The sequence below is a fragment of the Vidua chalybeata genome, chromosome 13, assembly GCF_026979565.1.
Source record: "Vidua chalybeata isolate OUT-0048 chromosome 13, bVidCha1 merged haplotype, whole genome shotgun sequence".
NCBI lineage: Eukaryota > Metazoa > Chordata > Aves > Passeriformes > Viduidae > Vidua > Vidua chalybeata.
This window is the reverse complement of record NC_071542.1, coordinates 6,551,054-6,568,238: the sequence shown is the minus strand read 5'-3', so window position 1 is coordinate 6,568,238 and position 17,185 is coordinate 6,551,054. Positions and strand designations below refer to the sequence as shown.

At 40.7% G+C, this 17,185-nt stretch overlaps 1 protein-coding gene across 2 annotated transcripts; it reads left to right on the top strand.

Moving 5' to 3' along the window:
• The first annotated feature begins 974 nt into the window (after positions 1-974).
• FAM81A (family with sequence similarity 81 member A) lies at positions 975-16,885 on the top strand. Of its 2 annotated transcripts, none has more exons than XM_053954608.1 (10): positions 975-1,139; positions 3,099-3,484; positions 4,806-4,873; positions 6,202-6,475; positions 7,253-7,371; positions 12,281-12,410; positions 13,548-13,654; positions 14,761-14,896; positions 15,276-15,471; positions 15,866-16,885. In XM_053954608.1, exons 3-10 carry the CDS (start codon positions 4,827-4,829, stop codon positions 16,003-16,005), a joined length of 1,149 nt encoding a protein of 382 aa, XP_053810583.1. In that variant the 5' UTR covers positions 975-1,139; positions 3,099-3,484; positions 4,806-4,826; the 3' UTR covers positions 16,006-16,885. The 2 variants fall into 2 exon arrangements, with proteins under 2 accessions (XP_053810583.1, XP_053810582.1); XM_053954607.1 differs by having other exon boundaries at positions 3,095-3,484.
• Positions 16,886-17,185: the final 300 nt, after the last annotated feature.

Genomic DNA, 17,185 nt, shown 5'->3' with positions numbered 1-17,185 from the left:
CTCTGGCCTGATCCTTTGATGTGGGAACTACTTTATAATAAATAGGTCAATCTGGATTCAGACTCCGCCTTGCTTTTTACAATAGCGTGTGCATGGTGTAATCCTTTTATCCTTCACATCTACCAAATCCTTAGTCCTGCAATGGTTTTCCTGTACAACAGTATGGGATGTCACATGGAATTTAACTAAAATCAGAGGCAATCTGCTATTTCAGAGTGAGCTGGTGCAGTAAGTTCTCAGATTTCAATTACACTTTGTTTACCCAAGGTGGTCATATCAAAGTCCAAGGAATGACACAAACAGGGAACAAAAGTGAAGGCAGACACACCCTCTGTGGACTTTGTTTTTCCAGTAATACTTTCTCTTAGCTGACACGCCTCTGCTGTGCAAGCAGATGGATCCTATTTGCTGTGATATATGAAGCTTTACTGAAGCTGCACGTTAGCTCTTGTTTGAAAATGTAACATGGAAACTTTATAAACAAGACTAATATTTGTCATTGATTTTAATAATGTGTTCTGACGGGATTTGATATACGCTCTGAAAAAACCCATGCTTTCAGTCATACTCTCGGCTCCTCTGCACCACCAGAAACTCAGAGTCACCGCTGTTCGTCACCACCGAACTTTCTGTCTGGAGGCCGGCGTTTGCTGGCACGGGAGGCGCGGGCACAGCCCCCGCTCCGTCCCCGCCGCTCGCCCCCGTGCCGCAGGGAGCGCCGCTGTTTGCGGGGCCCTTCCCGTCCCTTCCTGCTTCCCCAGGATCGGGCACTGCCGTGAAATAGCTGCGAGGAGGGGGCGATGCGAAGGGCTCCCCCCGCCAGGGCGGCAGCGCGTTCCCATGGTGACGGCGTCCTGGCAACCGCTCCCGCTCCCGCAGCCCGGCCTGCGGCGGCCGCCCCGCTCCCAGCCGCTCCCATCCCATCCCATCCCATCCATCCCATCCCATCCCATCCCATCCGCTCCGCGCAGCCGGCCGGGAGGGCGGGCGGACGGAGCCCCGGCTGCGCATCGGCGGTCACGGCGCTCGGGAACGGCCGCTCTCGCGGCGGCAGCGGGCCCGGAGCGGAGCGGGGCTCGGCCGGCGGCGGGGATGCGCGGGAGCGGCGGGCAGCCCTGCCCTGCCCTGAGCCAGCACCGGTGAGTGAGCGCGGAGGCTGCCCGGCTCTGTCCCCCCGTGTTGCATGGCCATAGAGTGGTATCTGCACCGCGGTGTCCTGTCGGCTGTCGTACACCCGTGTCCCCGCAACCTTCGCCGCGCCCACCGGTGACCCCCGAACCGCAGGGCCTGGACCCCCGGTGGGGCCGATCCGCGGGCACGGCAGGGCAGGGCAGGGCAGGGCAGGGCAGGGCAGGGCAGGGCAGGGCAGGGCAGATCGGTCCGCCGCGATCCCCCCTATCACGGCGGCTCGGCACGGGCCAGCACCGGGGCCGATCGCACCTATTTCTCCAGAGGGCCCCCGGCCCGGCTCGGAGCCCCCCGGCCTGGCTCGGAGCCCCGGGCACGGTCACCGCGCTGCCGTGGGAGCCCCTCCGGCTCCCATCGCAGAGCGCGTGTTCACGAGTGCCACAGCCGCGCCCAGGGGCTCGGCACGGGGCTGGTTCTCCCAGAGCTGCCGGGCTCTGACCCATCCCTTTGCTGAGCTGCAGCACAGGCACTTTTTCGCTTACTCCGAAGCGTTGCCCCAACGCACTTCAGAGTAACACTGGGAAGCATCTGGCGGCTCCCGGGGTGGTGCCGTCACACGCTCCCTGTACAGCAACCAAAGCGGTTTCTATTTTAAGAAGGAAAGAGTGATTAAAGTGTTTGCCGAGGCAGGTATTTCAGTCTGCTTTGATTCCCGTGTGACTTGTGGCAAGTCACATAGCCCGCCTCGTGCTTCACTTCCCTACCAGCAAGAGAAGGAAACGGTATTTTCAGGGATAATAATGCTTCCTACCTCACAGGCATATTGTGAGAATGAATGTGAAAAACACTCCGAGGTGCGCAGACATTATAGCATTAGTTGTAGATTATCATGGAAGATGGGAAACTGAACACTACAGGTATGATTATCATTCAAAACAGAAAAAATGGAGATCCCAGAGAAAATAAACATGCAAGGCAGTCTGAGAAGTGGGGAAGGGATGCCACAGCACAAATAGCAAGGAGTGAACTGCACATTGCTAGAACTATCTCTTCATCACATCCCATGGATGCATTTTTTTGTCCAAGCTTTTACACATCTTATGTGAGTGATTTAAAGGAACACTAAGGAAGCACTGCACATATGTATGGAAAACTTGCCTTAAGTATCAAGTGAACTGTTATTTTTGGCAATCAGGTGTATCATTTCCAAATAGGAAAAAACTTGTATCTTGTCCATGTGACAAGTATATTTGGAATATTCAGTAACTTAAATCAGTCAGCCCAAATTTACTGGGTTACTACATTATGACTTAAATTGCTTATAGCAGTATCAAGCAGGAAACAATATTATTAAAAAAAAAAATCAAGCACCTGTAACCAGTATTTTAACTGGTATCTTATTTGATCCCAGTTTACTGCCATTGAAAGAGCCATGTGAAATTATACTCCTCTTATAGAACATCCTATGGTTTCTATTTACTAGTATAAGTTGGTATTACACTCATAGAGAAGGAATTTGCCATTAGTTCTGACACCTATTTGTTAATTGCAAATATCTCCAAACTGCAGCAAAGTTTTGTACAACTGCCAATCAAAGTCTTAGACCCTTTCTGGCTGTTGGATCAGATCAAGAAATCTCATATCTGATGAGATGCTTCACCACATACTGAGCAAAGAGAAAGGAATGAGAAGTTCATTTATGCAACTTCTGTTTCATAGCCACACTTACTCCAGATATTTGCATTTAGCTGCATTTCTCATGGTAGACTGGCAGAAAGAGTTAAGACTTCATACAAACCTATGCTTAGCTTGCTGCAAACATTATTTTCCAGCTGATAATAAATGGGTACTGAAGGCTGTGAGACTAAAGCACTGTTTGGCTGGTTTTTGTAAGGTGTATTTCACTAAATTTCACTAAGAGGCTGCTAGATGTATGGACTTTAATATTTTTTCTTTGTTTTTCTAGGTAGGATCCAGTGCTTTGCTGCTGCGTGCACATAGCTCTTCCCAAATCAGTGGGATAATTCTTGTGTTTACAGCTAAATTGTGCTTAAAAGCTTCAATGCATCAAGATGGTTAAAATGTGTTAAGGCCCAGAGGTCTCAGGCCCACTGAGAACTGGGTGCCTGGTGGTGTGACCTGCTGCAGTCTGGTGGTGTGACCAGGAGGAACCCCTTGCAGAGTGCTGGCATTCCTTAAAAATCCAAGAACTGGGAAATGACGAGTGTGAGGAGCAGACTGCAGAACTGGACATTCAGTGTCTGTGCAGGACTTTGAATGCAGAAGTCACCACCATGACCCCCAGCTCTTATACTGTGCTTTTTGCTTATAGCCATGTAAGAACCTAAACAAGGAGGTAGGTATGGTTATCTCTCTTACATATAGGGAAACTGAGTTATTACTCACAGAAATAACTTGTCCTAAGTCAACAGGATCAGAGATTGAACAAGGAATTCAATTCAGACCTCCTGAATTCCTCTCTGGTGTCACTGCTGCTCAGCAACCCAGCTTCTCTTAAAACTGTTTTTTTTTTTTTTCTAATTTGTAGTTTCTGAAGCGCCGTGCTATAAATAGAACACACACACTGTGACAATGTTTGCTCTCTGCTTTCAGGCAGTGCTTTCATACATTTCTAAAGCACAAACATGCTTTGCATTTTGAGATCTCAGAGGGTAGCCCTATTGCTTCTTCACTATCGATATTCGACTATTGTATTTCCATAACCCCATCTTTCTCACATTGCACAGGATTTCATCAGCAATTGTAAGGTTCTTTTCATACATTAGCCTTTATTTTGTAGTGAGGATTTTAGGTTCCCAAGGAGATCAGGCTCAGGCCATACTACTTCTCTTTATACTTAAAAATGTTTTTTGTTTTATGTAGGGGAGATTAGTTTGATTTGATTGAGGCTAATATATTTTTCATTAATTTCTGGCAGTGGACAAAGCTGCTGAGCCAGATACTGGTCTCAGTAAGACACTAAAATATCTTTCTGAAGCCATTTAATAGTCCTACTCTGCTGCAATGTCTGTCACAGTCTGGCTGGCTGTGTCTAAAAATTAAAACCAGAATTTATATTCTTACCATAGAAGAATTTACTTACAACATAAAGTGTGGTCATTTAGATTTGAAGACAAATTAATACAAGACTCAATTTTAATAAACTATACTGATGTCACACATTTTATTTAGGTTTTATTTAGGTTTCTGCCAATGCTTTTATGAGAAAAACATCTTACTCCTAGTAATCTGCTGTCATGAAACACTTGTATTTGATTTTCCAGTCATTATTTTCTTAAGTTTTATGATCATCCTGTAGACTTTATTATTAATTGATTAATGATGTCAGAGACCAGTAGAAGATTGGGGACAATAACTTTGTTTACCTCTGCCCTGCCAAACCAATTCTGTGGATCAACAGCAGATTTCAGTTTCAAGGCTGTCAACCTTGTCTTTTCAAGAGTATAATTTTCACTATAAAAAGCTTTTTAGCAGTTTTTAGTCTTCATTCTTTTGTATTAATTTTTGTTTGCATTTATTGCATTAGCAATATTTGGATGCTAAGATCACCAGTGTCAGCATAATATTACACTTAACTTAAAGGTGCACTGAAAGCAAAAGCTTTAAGTCATTTCAGTTCCAGCTATTCAATAATTCAATTTGTACTTTTTCAACAGACATAAATTATTGACCAGAGAATGGCCCACCGAAGCCCAATCTTCCCAACTCTTGCCCCTTCTGAAAGGTACAGTCTGGAATAAAAAACCAAAAATCTTCATAATGCAGAGTATTATGTATCTCTTATTTCCCTCTATACAGTAATGCTGTGACCTGGGACTTTGGCATTAGTGTACAATGCAAAGTGAAATACCATAAACATTCAAATCATAGCCCAAATCACAAGCCCTTACTCAGCTTTTACTTAGCCATTTCCCAAAGAAGTTCAATAGCCTAAATCTCACTGACTAGAAGTCCAAGAGCAGTTTTAGCCAGTGTTCAAATAGCATGGAATGAGTTGTGAAAACAAAGAGCCAAAAGTGACTTTGTTGGAATCCTCATACATCTCTATCAATAAGTCCTCTCTTTCAGCCTAGGTGGAGAAAACTCTATGGTATATTCTTCCAGGGCAAGGCCCTGGCGATTTCCCTGAAGGGTTCAAAGGATTCCACAACCATGGTCAAACTGAACTGCTAATTTGGCTCATTAACAGGAAACAAAGTGAGAATACACAGTAAATAAGAGTTCCTAGGAAAAAGATCTCCTTTTCTAAAGTGAGGTTGAACTTGTATCCTCCACTTATGCTTCTGAAAATGTTGTTATTCTTTACAGAACATAGTGGCAGGAAAAGGTTGCATGCATTACCAGCCTCATTTTATTACTTTCAGCACCCATGAGCTCCACTGCTTTCTATGGGAGCTATTCAATGCAGACCACTCTTCAAAAATCTAGATAATTATTCAAGGTACCCAAATGTAAGCTATTCTGGGGGAAAATTTAACTTCTAAGCCTATGAGAAGCTTGTCATAAATTTGGTCTCACCTCAGTTTCTATGCCCACATATGCTCCTGTCCAGTTTGCAGGGAAACAAGCTTCTGTATGGTATTAGAGGCTAGCTATAGAGACAGAAAAGGGATTGACACAAGCTACTCCTTTTTAATTCTGATCTGCTTTCATTTAATTTACAATACCTACCTTCAACTGTTACAGTTTTGATTAAGCCTGAAAACTGTAAAGACAAATAACATTACTTTTAAAACTCAGTAGAAGGGTTTGAATTTGGACTCTTAATCAAATTATGGTTCCGATTTGTAACTACTTTTGTTATGCTAATGTTCTTTCCTGAAGATCCCATGCTTTTGTAAGCTTCCTTAAAGACCATGAAAAAAAGCCAAGACACCCGGTAGCCAACACAGCACCCACTTATTTGTAGCAGTGGGCACTCTCTCTGGGTGTATTTTGGGGCTTCTCCCCAGCACTGCCGGTACTCAGACAGTGTCACACTGTCTCCAGTGCAAAGGCATTGCAGAGTTTTGTGTGAGTACTTAACAAGATGTGGATATTCTTCCCCTCTAGACGGGTCCGAAACATCCCGCTGCACAGCCAGGCACTGACAGCGGTCCCGCTGGCATCGGCCAGCCTGGTGGATCAGCTGGAGGACAGAATCCTGAGCCATGAGAAAACAACAGCGGCTCTTGTGGAACACGCTTTTCGCATTAAGGAGGACATTGTTTCCACGCTGCACAGAATGCAGAACAAAGGGGGGGGTGACCGGTTGGCAAGGCAACTCCTGGAGGAGCACATCCGAAACATTACTGCGATAGTGAGGCAGCTCAATCGGGACATCGAGGTATGGCAAGAATGTTGCACAGCACTCATGCCATCTCAGCTACTTACTGCTGCTAATTTCCTAACAAAGTTTACCACGGGATAAGTAAAGGTCAGACAAGGTCTGAAGATCCAGTAAGCTTATAAATTGTTTTTACAACTTGAAAAAGTGTTTGCAAATTACATAATTCTTTCGGTGGCTATGAAAATAGCACAGGATATTAGCATATAAACACAGGAGCCTTTGTGGTTCTAATAAGCTTGCTTTCAAAAGCTGCACTGGAAAATCTTGGAAAAATGAATTAATGTGACACTAATACCCAGCTCAACTTAAGTCCAAAGGCTGTGCTGTATAAACACTAGGAAATGCCTTTGCTCTACAATAAACTTTCTTTCCCTTCCGACTCACTGATGACACGAAGTAACCAAACCCAAGTGCTCATTTTTATGACCTAATCCTAGGCAGACACATGACTTCATGTCTGACCTCTGCTGCAGTGAACAACAGGGGTGTGGTGGGGAAAATGAAAGGAGAAAAAAAAATTTAAGTCTCCATTTCACTGTCAAGTTATACTTTATATATATTATGGTAGTTGTGTGCAGATTGGACTCTAATAATAAGAAATAATAGAATACCTAAAAGGTATCTGGTTTAGTACATTACAAGACAAAACTTTGAAAAAAGTAATAATAAAATGGTATCTGAGGATACTGAATTACTGAAAAATAATGAGTGACATTTAAAGTGTACATTAAATGTGACATACTGGGGTTTTATTTGCATATGAATGTTCTGTAGATGCTGCAGGAACAGATACGTGTCAGAGACAATCTCAGCTATGGAACAAATTCTACCCTGAAGAGTCTTGAAATGCGGCAGCTTTCTGGCCTAGGAGATCTTCGGGGAAGAGTTGTAAGGTAAAAGTCCCCATGGGAACTGTGTTTTGGGGGCTAGCTAATCTTGTTTTAATCCTGAAGTATTAATGATAATGGGTTGAATTCAACTTTGGCAAAATTCCAAGGATAATTTTGTTCTGCGTTTTCAAGAAAACGAATAATAATGCTTTGCATTCCAGTATTACATATTAAATTTGACAATATCACCCTTAATTCCTAAAATTCCTGAAATTAGTTCTAAATAAATTATTTCAAATTCCCTGGGAAATTGGATTTGGTTCAGCTTTTAAAAAGTACGGTGGTTAGACTCGTGTCTTTGAAACACGTTAATTAGCACAATTATAAAGGCAGCACGGAACAATCTGCACTTGTGAAGAACAAAACAGTTGCACATTTTTGCATATATTTTAGAAATAAAAATCTGCACATTCAGTTAGTGGTTAGCCATATTAAATCCCACATGGGCTATATGACACATAAGGAACAGAAAACTGTACAGTGACAGAGGTTTCACAGGCTGCCCAAAGCTCCTGCTTACAATTCTGCGGCCACACAGACTTTAGCTGTGCCATCAATGACACATTACAAACCCCAGCACAACATTTGTTTAAGTGCCTGTAAAGTTGAACACAAAAGGCAGAGGATGTGTAAGCTACAGGAAAAGGACATAACCTGGCCTACAGCTGCTTGGGTAATAACTTCAGTGGAGTTATACTTGCCCATTTTGTGGAAAATAATCTAGAGGTTTCAAAAAAAAAATTAAACAGTTAGTAAGCTATGCACTATCCTTTAGCAAACACAAATAAACTAGTTTATTTTTTTTCAAATCAAAAAACTGATGGAAAAACCGATAGAAAGATACACATACACATATCTATCCTGCTGAGAAGTCATCCCAAAATGTACCTGCTTAGATCTTCCTGCTTCTTTCTATAAAAATACTTTGAGATCATACTACATCCTGAGAGGGGTTCTGTGTGGAGCAGCACTGTTACTGACACCTTGGGAAGCAACGTGTGGTGCCTTTGCCCTCAGTCAGGGAACTCAAGAGAAGAAACTTGTGCTGGCATGAGTGTCACTGCGGGGCCCTGTCCTGGCCCGAGCACTTGGTGTGGGAGGGTGGGGATGGGCACAGGCTGTGCCAGGGCTTCTTCCTTTATTTCCTTAGGGCACCACCCTTGTGCTGTGCCTGGGTTGCAATTTATCTGCAAATTGAATGAGATAATACCCATGTGCCTTATGTCAGACTGTGTGATGAATGCAGGTTATCTGTATTCATTCCAGTAAGAGAATCAGTTTATTGCCCTTTAAGTGCTACCTTCCATACTGCATTCTATGCTTCTATTCAGCATGTTCTTTAAAAAAAAAATCCCTGAATGAGGAAAAAAAGTCTTCCTTTTATGAGAAAACAATTTAAAGCAGTGGTCCATGAGAGAAACTCATTTGCCTTTATTTACAAACATATTCCACTTTGAAATTAGTGTTCCAGTGAATAATGATTATAGAACTAACTGGAGATTATGGTCAAGACAGTGGTTTGTTTTGTCTTTGGCACAATACAGAGACTTTCCTTGAGATAAACACCTTCTGATTACTATAGCCAATGTTCCTTATATAAAATACACTTTACTCACTTAATGTAATTTTACCTCTAGTGCTGCTAGCTTTCAGATGAGTTCAGAGTGAAACATGAGAAACACAATCAAGTTAGTGTGGGTTACCAACTTCCTGTGCATCAGCTTTCAGCCACAGCAAAGGTACATTGAGAGGCTCAGGCTGCAGTAGCTCTGAGTGCTGTGTTTGCTCCAGGCTGGCAGCATGCAGGACAGTGGGAATCAGTTTAGACAGTAAATCCCAAAGCATGAGCCCTTTGTCATGTAATAACTTTAGTGTCCATCTTAGGATTCTGGTCAAATTTCCGTTCCAGTAATTTCATGCATACTAAACATCCTATTCAAGTTCCATATTGGAGAGAAGGGTGTTTATTTCCTAACACCAACTGTACTGTAACATGTCAATATATCATCAAACATCTGTCTCATTATTTCTTGGGGGCTAGTGCTGTTAATGATGGGAACAAGGGATCCCTACATGCACGTGCATTTCTGGAGCACAGCCCCAAACCCCACTCCCCACTGCTCTGCAGGAGTGAGATTCCAACATACCTCACTCACATCACAGAATCAACTAATTTTGCTATCAGAAGGTGACAGACTACACATTACAGCTCATGTCTCTGGATCTTTTCTCAATAAGCACAGTTTACTGGTGAATTTGTAAAGCATTATCACAGCCCTGAATTATTGCTAAAAATCACCATTTTTATTAACTTTAAGAAAAAAATATTATCTCTATAAATTTCAGCGATGCATTAGCAGAAAATTAGATCGATGCCAGTACATCATATTCTCCAGCCTCCTGTCTCTTATGTTGTCAATTTTATATTATACACATTTACCAATTCTTTTTCTAGTGATAAAAGATCATAACTTTCATTAGTGCCTTATCATTTATTTAGAGAATTACTTGTGGATAATGAGCATTTGTATGGAAAGTTTAAATCCAGCAGCCTGGTTGGAATGATAGCAATAGCTCTTCAATAAAAGCTTCCTGAGAGCTGAAACATCCAGAGAAATGGCAACTATGTGGGTTCAAATTGGACCTACTTTGCATATATAGATGAATTTTTTATCTACATTATAGAACTGATTCATTTCAGACAACCTGGACTCATTACACGTAGGCAGATTTTCCTGCTGCACAGATTATGAGTCTGATGCATCTGGGCTGCACCACATTGACAATCTCCCCAAGAGCAATAAATGTGCTGCACCCTGGCCCTTGCTGTGTGGGAGGTGGCACCACGAGGGCAGCTCTGGGCTCCCTGCCCCAGGCCAGCACAATCCACCAGCTCTGCTGCTCTTGCCCAGTGCCCCCGTGGGCATTTCAACTTGCTTTTCACTACTTGTTCTCCAGCTACTTGTTTTTCACTGAAACACTGGCATTTTAATTGAAACGTCTCCTGTTGTAATAAACCAGGAACATTAAAAGCTCTCTCCATACCATTACAGCATATGCTTATAGCAGCCAGCTGCAGAGTACTGGCAGTTCTCATTTTATCTATGCCCCACTGATACTGAATGGAGCACCTACTCGTCTTTTGATTTCCTTGATGCTGAACACTAATATTTTCTTCCAGGTCAAAACCAATCGTGTTTGTGAGTGTATACAACAGATATAGAAGATAAACCAAAATAATCTGATCTATGCATACCATTAAATTCACACAGTCAGAATATTAATGTTTCAGTTACCATGGAACTACATGAACCCTTTGACCACATAACTGAATTCCATGAAGAAGAGAAATGCTCTGTGATTAAACCCAAAACACTAATTTACTTTAAAAACATTCACAGGTGCTTGCTGATTAATTTTGCTTCAGTAGTTTCAAAGCTGTTGCTTTTTTATATTTTCTGCCATGCCTCAGAGAAACAAAACTAACCATTTTTTGGAGCCACAACCATTTTTTGGAGCCACAACCTTTTGATGCAGAGGATTCCATTCCTCTGATTCTCTCTGATTGTAACGACATGGAGACATTTGGCTTCTCTCATCTTTCTAAAGAAACTGCCTGATTGTGAGCCCTAAAAGCTTTTCACTGATATGTAAACCCTAGCCAGGCTCCCTGCAGATATTACTAACAGGTCTCACAATGCTGAACTGCTACACTAGAAATTAATTTCCTCAAGTTTTATAATGCCTATTTTGCATTACTGATTATTTTCATATTGAAACTGTACCATAGTAATAAGCAGATGCTCCTTTTGTCATTTTAACTGTGACTTTCCCTTCATGTTTAATGATAGTGGCAATTCCTGTAACTGAGGTGATGAAAATGCATGTTGAAATGAAAGCCTTCAAACTGAAATGTGACTAAAAAGATGACAAAGTGTGTCACTGGTTTAGGTAATGACTTAACATGCCTCAGCTTGTTCCATTTTAGTGCCTTTTTCTCCCTAAAGTTGTAACTGCTGTCTGTTCCTCATCAGTTTCCTAGATCAAATTTGGTAACACTGATGATTACATATTTCCCTTAGAAAAAAAAAAAAAAAATATATATATATATATATATACATGAGTCATACTTCACAGAGGTCTTATTCCTGAAATCACAGTACTCATATTTTTACAGCTCAGTTAATGCCCTTAATGCATTACTGTAGATGAAATCCACCTGATAAAATTATTTTAAAAATCTGGTAGAAAACACACATGTTCTATAGCATATTTATCCTAAAAATGTTACAGCATTAAGAAGTGTTCCAATGTGACAAAAGGAAACAATAATTATTATGTTCCAGGACTTCATTTTACAGCCTTTTCTGAGACAAAATTGCCATTGCTTTCAATGACAATTTATTTATTCACCTAAATAAAGACTAAGAACCATAGAATTTGCCCCACATTGTTAGCTACACATATTAGCTGTGTACTACTATTTCACAAATAAAAATACAAAGCTACAATAATGAAAAAATGGTCCTCAGTTATTTAGGCTACTAATCATGTAGGGGAATGCATACACACCTTATCAGATATCTTCTGGAGTATTACAAAAAGACATGGAAATGAAATTCTGTGTCTTTGCATTTCTGATGTGATTTCCCTGAGTGATAACACAGCCTACCCATATCATGTTAGTGCCAAGAACAATGGAATTTGTTTATCAGATTACTTGACCTTCAGGTCTCTTTGGGAGTTTGCTGAACACTATGAGATGTATTACCATTCTCACAGTCTCAAAGACATTGCTTCCCTAGCCAGCCAGGAATTCCACAGAAATGGGCAGTGTACAATGGGTAATTTTAAAAGCCTGGACCTTATATTCTATTTGGCTGGTGCTTTGTTTTTTTATCTATTCAAACAGGTGTGATGCTGGGTTAGCCAGGCTGTCTGCAGAGCATAAAATTACATATGAAAGACTTCAGAGTCTAAGTAAAGACCAACACACCTCCAAGCTGATCTTAGAATCTAAAATCAAAGAGGCAGAAATACAGGTATGGTATTTAGACCAAGGCAATCCCTGTACAGGTAAGAGTTCTAGTCTAATTCACACAGACTTCATTACTGTTAATTATTATCCTAGGAGGTCACAGATTTTAAAAATGGAGAGGTGTATCTGCTCACAGTCTTTATTACATTGACCATTGGAACCTAGATGCATTACTGTACTGCTCTAACTGGAAAAGGTCCTTAATTTCTTCCTGCAGCATCTGTGTAGAAAGGATTAGTTTGTAAAGGCACATGCTCAACAAAACTACAATACAAGCCTCTGTATCTCTTGCTGTATGTTTCAGCCTTCCCAGGATGATCCTATGTGTATTTGAACACAATTTTTGAAGGTCTGCAAAACAAAACTGGCTTTGGGTTCTGTGAATCCATTAATCTGTCTCTCAGGTTTCTCTTCCATTGGGTTTGAGAATGGAAGTGAGCACTAGATACAAGCAGAGACTTGGAGATATGAAGAATCCTTTTCCTTAATGTCACATCTCAAGGCCTTCCCATTTTCTTGGTCAACAAAAGTATTTTACATCTTCATTTTGTGGTGGGTAAAAAAAGGCTAAAATGCACTTTGCTTTCCTCAGAAGCCTCAGTGTAGTACATTAGCATGCCAGGAGCATGTTGTCATGCATCTTGTTGTGAACCAGAACAGTATGCTTTGAGAAAGTGGGATGGTTGTTTCGGTGACAAATATTCTCATGTAGTTATGACTTCTCCCCAGTTAAACCCAGCACTTCTATCGCTGCAGTGGCCCTTATACACAAAGTATGGAGCACATCCCTCAGTACTGGTGGAGTGCTTTGGCACTTGTTTATTCTGATTATGTGGCAACTTGGAGATGTATGGATCATGCAAATTCAGCTCTCTAAAGGGGGGACCAGGCAGAGATTTTCAAGGTGAAACTATTCACATTATTTAAGGCAAAAAAATTTACCGTTTTCAAAATGCTGATACTTTCACATTGAGAGATAGTATGATAGTCATGATAAAGTAAAATATGCAAATTCAATAATTTTTGAAATGTTAGCAAAAGTGAGCTCTCTGTTAGACCTCCTCTACTGTTATGAAAATGCCCCAAATGAAACTGTGATGCAATATTGTTGAAAAATAGAGAATTCTGAATTTTGTTTCAGATTTCTCATCTGCTGAGCAGAGTAGAGCAATCGATAATGCAACAAGAAGCAAAGCTGAAGATTGCCTACAAAGAGAGCAACCAACAGCTGCAAGTTCTGGACACAAAGTAAGTGCCTAGGAAGCCTTGCTGCTGCCAGTTCCTTGGGAGTAGGGCCTCCATTTTCCCAGTCTGGCCTCAGTTTTCCCAGTCTGACTGGTATAATCTTCAGGCCTATAAAAGCAGGAACCTCTATGAATACGTGTGTTTGCTCCACAGATATTACAAAAGCTGACTGTGAAGAGGTCAAGAGGACTTGCTTTCACCAAGAACTCTGCCCCTGATGTGGTTAGGCAATTCCAAAATGTTGATTAAGTTCCTAGTTAAGTACTCAGGCAGAACTTATATTAAAGGACACAACTAAGGGTTTTTGTCAGAGTGGCCTGGTGCCTTTCTATAAGAACTGTTTGAAGCAATGAATGCTGGAGGTGGCTGTCCAGGGAAGGGGAAAAAGTTCAACTGAAGCAAGCAGGAAGCAAGCCACAGGACTCACAGAGTGCTACTGCTTTAAGCTGGCTTCAAACATGAATACAACTGAAATACCTAAATTATTAGTGATTAGATACTCTGTACTACCAGACATTACATGGGGTCCTTATATTCTATTCAGTTGTTAACTCCTGTCCAGGCATTTCACTCAGTAGCAGTCCTGGTATAAGCCATCCACATCCTCATTTCTTACTACTTATCACCATCCTCATGCAAAGCAGGTTTCACATATTCACTGGAGAAAAGAAACAGTTTCCCTGGCACAATTGGTTGGTGTAAAGTTGAGGTGGGTATAGGCAATGTCAGTGGATCTACAGGAACCAGCATTGTCACCAGAATAAGTGGCTACCAAATCTATGCTTGGATTTGATACATACGGACATAAAGTTTATAATCTGGAAGGATGATCATATTCTGTTTTCAATGTCACAAAGAATTTTCATCTACTATGATACAAATTTTGTAATGTGTTTCATCTAAATTTGCTGTGAACTTTTACCTTTATTTTCTAAACCAATGTTACCATATCCAGTTTAATAGCCTTAAAATTCAAAGGCTCACCTTAATATGGTGTGAAGAATGTATTAAATGGCCATTTTGTGTTTTTATGAACACGTTCATAAAAAGCCACTGTTGAATGACCAGTTCTTCTCTTTTGTTTCTGCTAATTTCTGTTGTGCTCCTAGATTAAAAGATGCTATTGAGGAGCTCAGCAATCAGATTTTGTCTGCACGGAGCTGGCTGGAACAGGAACATGGAAGGACTGAAAAAGAGCTTGTGCAAAAAATCGACCAACTCTCACTGACTTTTAAGGAAAGCACTGTAAGTTTCATTCAAATGTCCTATAATACTTCTCAGGAAGTATTCAAGAGCATTATTAATAACTAAGATGATGTAATTGAGATATTATTTGAGTAAGATTTTCAGATAGCCTCAGAATATGCCAAAGTCTCTTCATTGATATCAAGTGTAATACCTACAACCTGAGAATCTTTACATGAATCTGATCACTGCTAAATAGGTCAGTATTTTAACCTACACTAATCAAGTAATTTGAAATGATTTTATGAAAAATTGTAATTCCTTACATTTTGAATTCCAGATAAAAGATGATAAATCAGTATCTACTTCATATTTTAAAAAGGGCCACTGTTATTCCACATGCAGAGTAAATAATTAAAATTCTGTTTCCCGGCTCCAGGAAATGAGTGAGAGAGGTATTGAGATGAAATTCAACCAAATGGCAGAGAAAATTGAGAGAATAGAAGAAATGCAGAAGATAACCATGGAGGCACACGAAGCAAAACAGACTGAAGAAAAGATAAATATTCGAATTGTCAAACTTCAAAATGAGATAAATGAAGATATAAAAGAAATGAAAGCTGAAGTTAATGCTGGTAGGACCATAGTTATCCAGTTCTTTATTCTGAATTGTGGTGACAGTGATCCACTCACAGTAATATGCAAAATGTCTTTGCTTTTATCGAAGTAGTTTAAATACTTTCGGGGCAGATGTAATGGCTACACCTGTGGCATTAAGAAGGATTTTCACTAAGTGCAAAAATCAGAGCAATAAGGGGTGACAACCAGCTTAGAAATGCTCTCCCCAGAGCAGGCACAGCCATAGCTGGGCTGCCATCAGGGCAGCACACAGTTACACCCCATTTTCCTTCAGAACTTTTGCTGTGCTTCTAGAGCAAAGCAGGGCATTGTGGAAGTGCATTCTAGTAGCAATGATGTGACACTCTTGCTCCTCATGATGAACTAATGTTAATTTTCACCTGCAATTAGGGTTTGCAGCTATCTATGAGAGCATTGGGTCTCTACGGCAAGTTCTAGAAGCAAAAATGAAGCTGGACAGAGATGAACTACAGAAGCAGATCCACCAAATGAAGCAGGAGGTTCCAAGATGGGGAGAAGCTGGACCATGACTGCAAGATTTTGTCTGAGAGATTAGTGTTTACCTGGCTAACTGGGCAGACTCCAGTGTTGTTCCAGTCTGTAATGCCAATTACCTGCATGTACCAAATGACATGCTGCTGCTGCTGCTGCTGCTGCTGCTGCTGCACAGGTGTTTGCTCACAGCAGTAAATACAAGCTGTTCTTGGATAACTGGCAATGAGCCTGTGGAGCTGAGGTGCTGCTTTGCCACTGCACCACTCCAGTTGCTGTCAGGAAATTTAGCACTGTGTAAAACTGGAGTAATACATTGGTGAAGCTGGCACCTAGTTTGCTAAAGGCATTCCAGTTTTGCAGGCTTGATCAGGCAGCTATATGCTTTTATATGCACCTGCACCCCTCCACCTTAAAAAAAAAGGCAAGTTGCTATCATTTGCTTCATATGAATATGGCAAGGTTCTCCACCTTGATACAAATTACTTAGTTGAAATCAATGGACATTTTTACAGTGACCTTCTCTACAACTGACTTCCTGGGAAGACACAATTGGCACTAAACAGACCAATCTTCAAAATCAAGACAACATCAAAAAATCTTTGTTTAGGTTTGCAAATATCCTGTGTGTGAAAACTTGGTGGTGTTATATAATGTACCTGTAGACTTAGATGATTCATAAACAACATAAGAAACAATTTACATGGTCTTAAGTATTGTAACCTTTTAAAATTAATAACCAAGGGGAGGTGACACAAGGTAAAAGATGTATATAGGGTATTTTTTACTAGGCATGTGTTCCTATGACTTGCTTCATTATATAGATAAAAACTTAGAATGAGTTGAAAACTAAAAGAAGGTGATAATCTAATCTAGTCTGGAGACTCTAATGTAAAATAAAATACAATTTATGATCTATTTAGAAATTTTCATTGAAGTAAAAAAAATGATTCATCATATTTAAGTAGACTTTAATAATTTAGCAGACTCAAATTGCTGATTGCGTTCACATTATTTCCAGATAATAATTTCCATTCCCAGATGAGATTACATATGAAAATCAGCACCCATGTGGCATATTATCTAGATAGAAAAAAATATATGTTGCTTTTACTTCTTCATTCATGGCATGATATATTGCTCCTCATGTTTGTAAGCCATGCAGGATTAAACCCTCATGAAAAAATAAAAGACTTTATCCAGCATCCTATTAATTTA

Coding starts and splice junctions, on each gene's coding strand:
- FAM81A (XM_053954608.1), top strand. CDS start 4,827: ATGGCCCACCGAAGCCCAATCTTCCCAACTCTTGCCCCTTCTGAAAG. Junction 12,411..13,547: donor TCAAAGAGGCAGAAATACAG/GTATGGTATTTA, acceptor ATTTTGTTTCAG/ATTTCTCATCTGCTGAGCAG. Junction 13,655..14,760: donor CTGCAAGTTCTGGACACAAA/GTAAGTGCCTAG, acceptor TTGTGCTCCTAG/ATTAAAAGATGCTATTGAGG.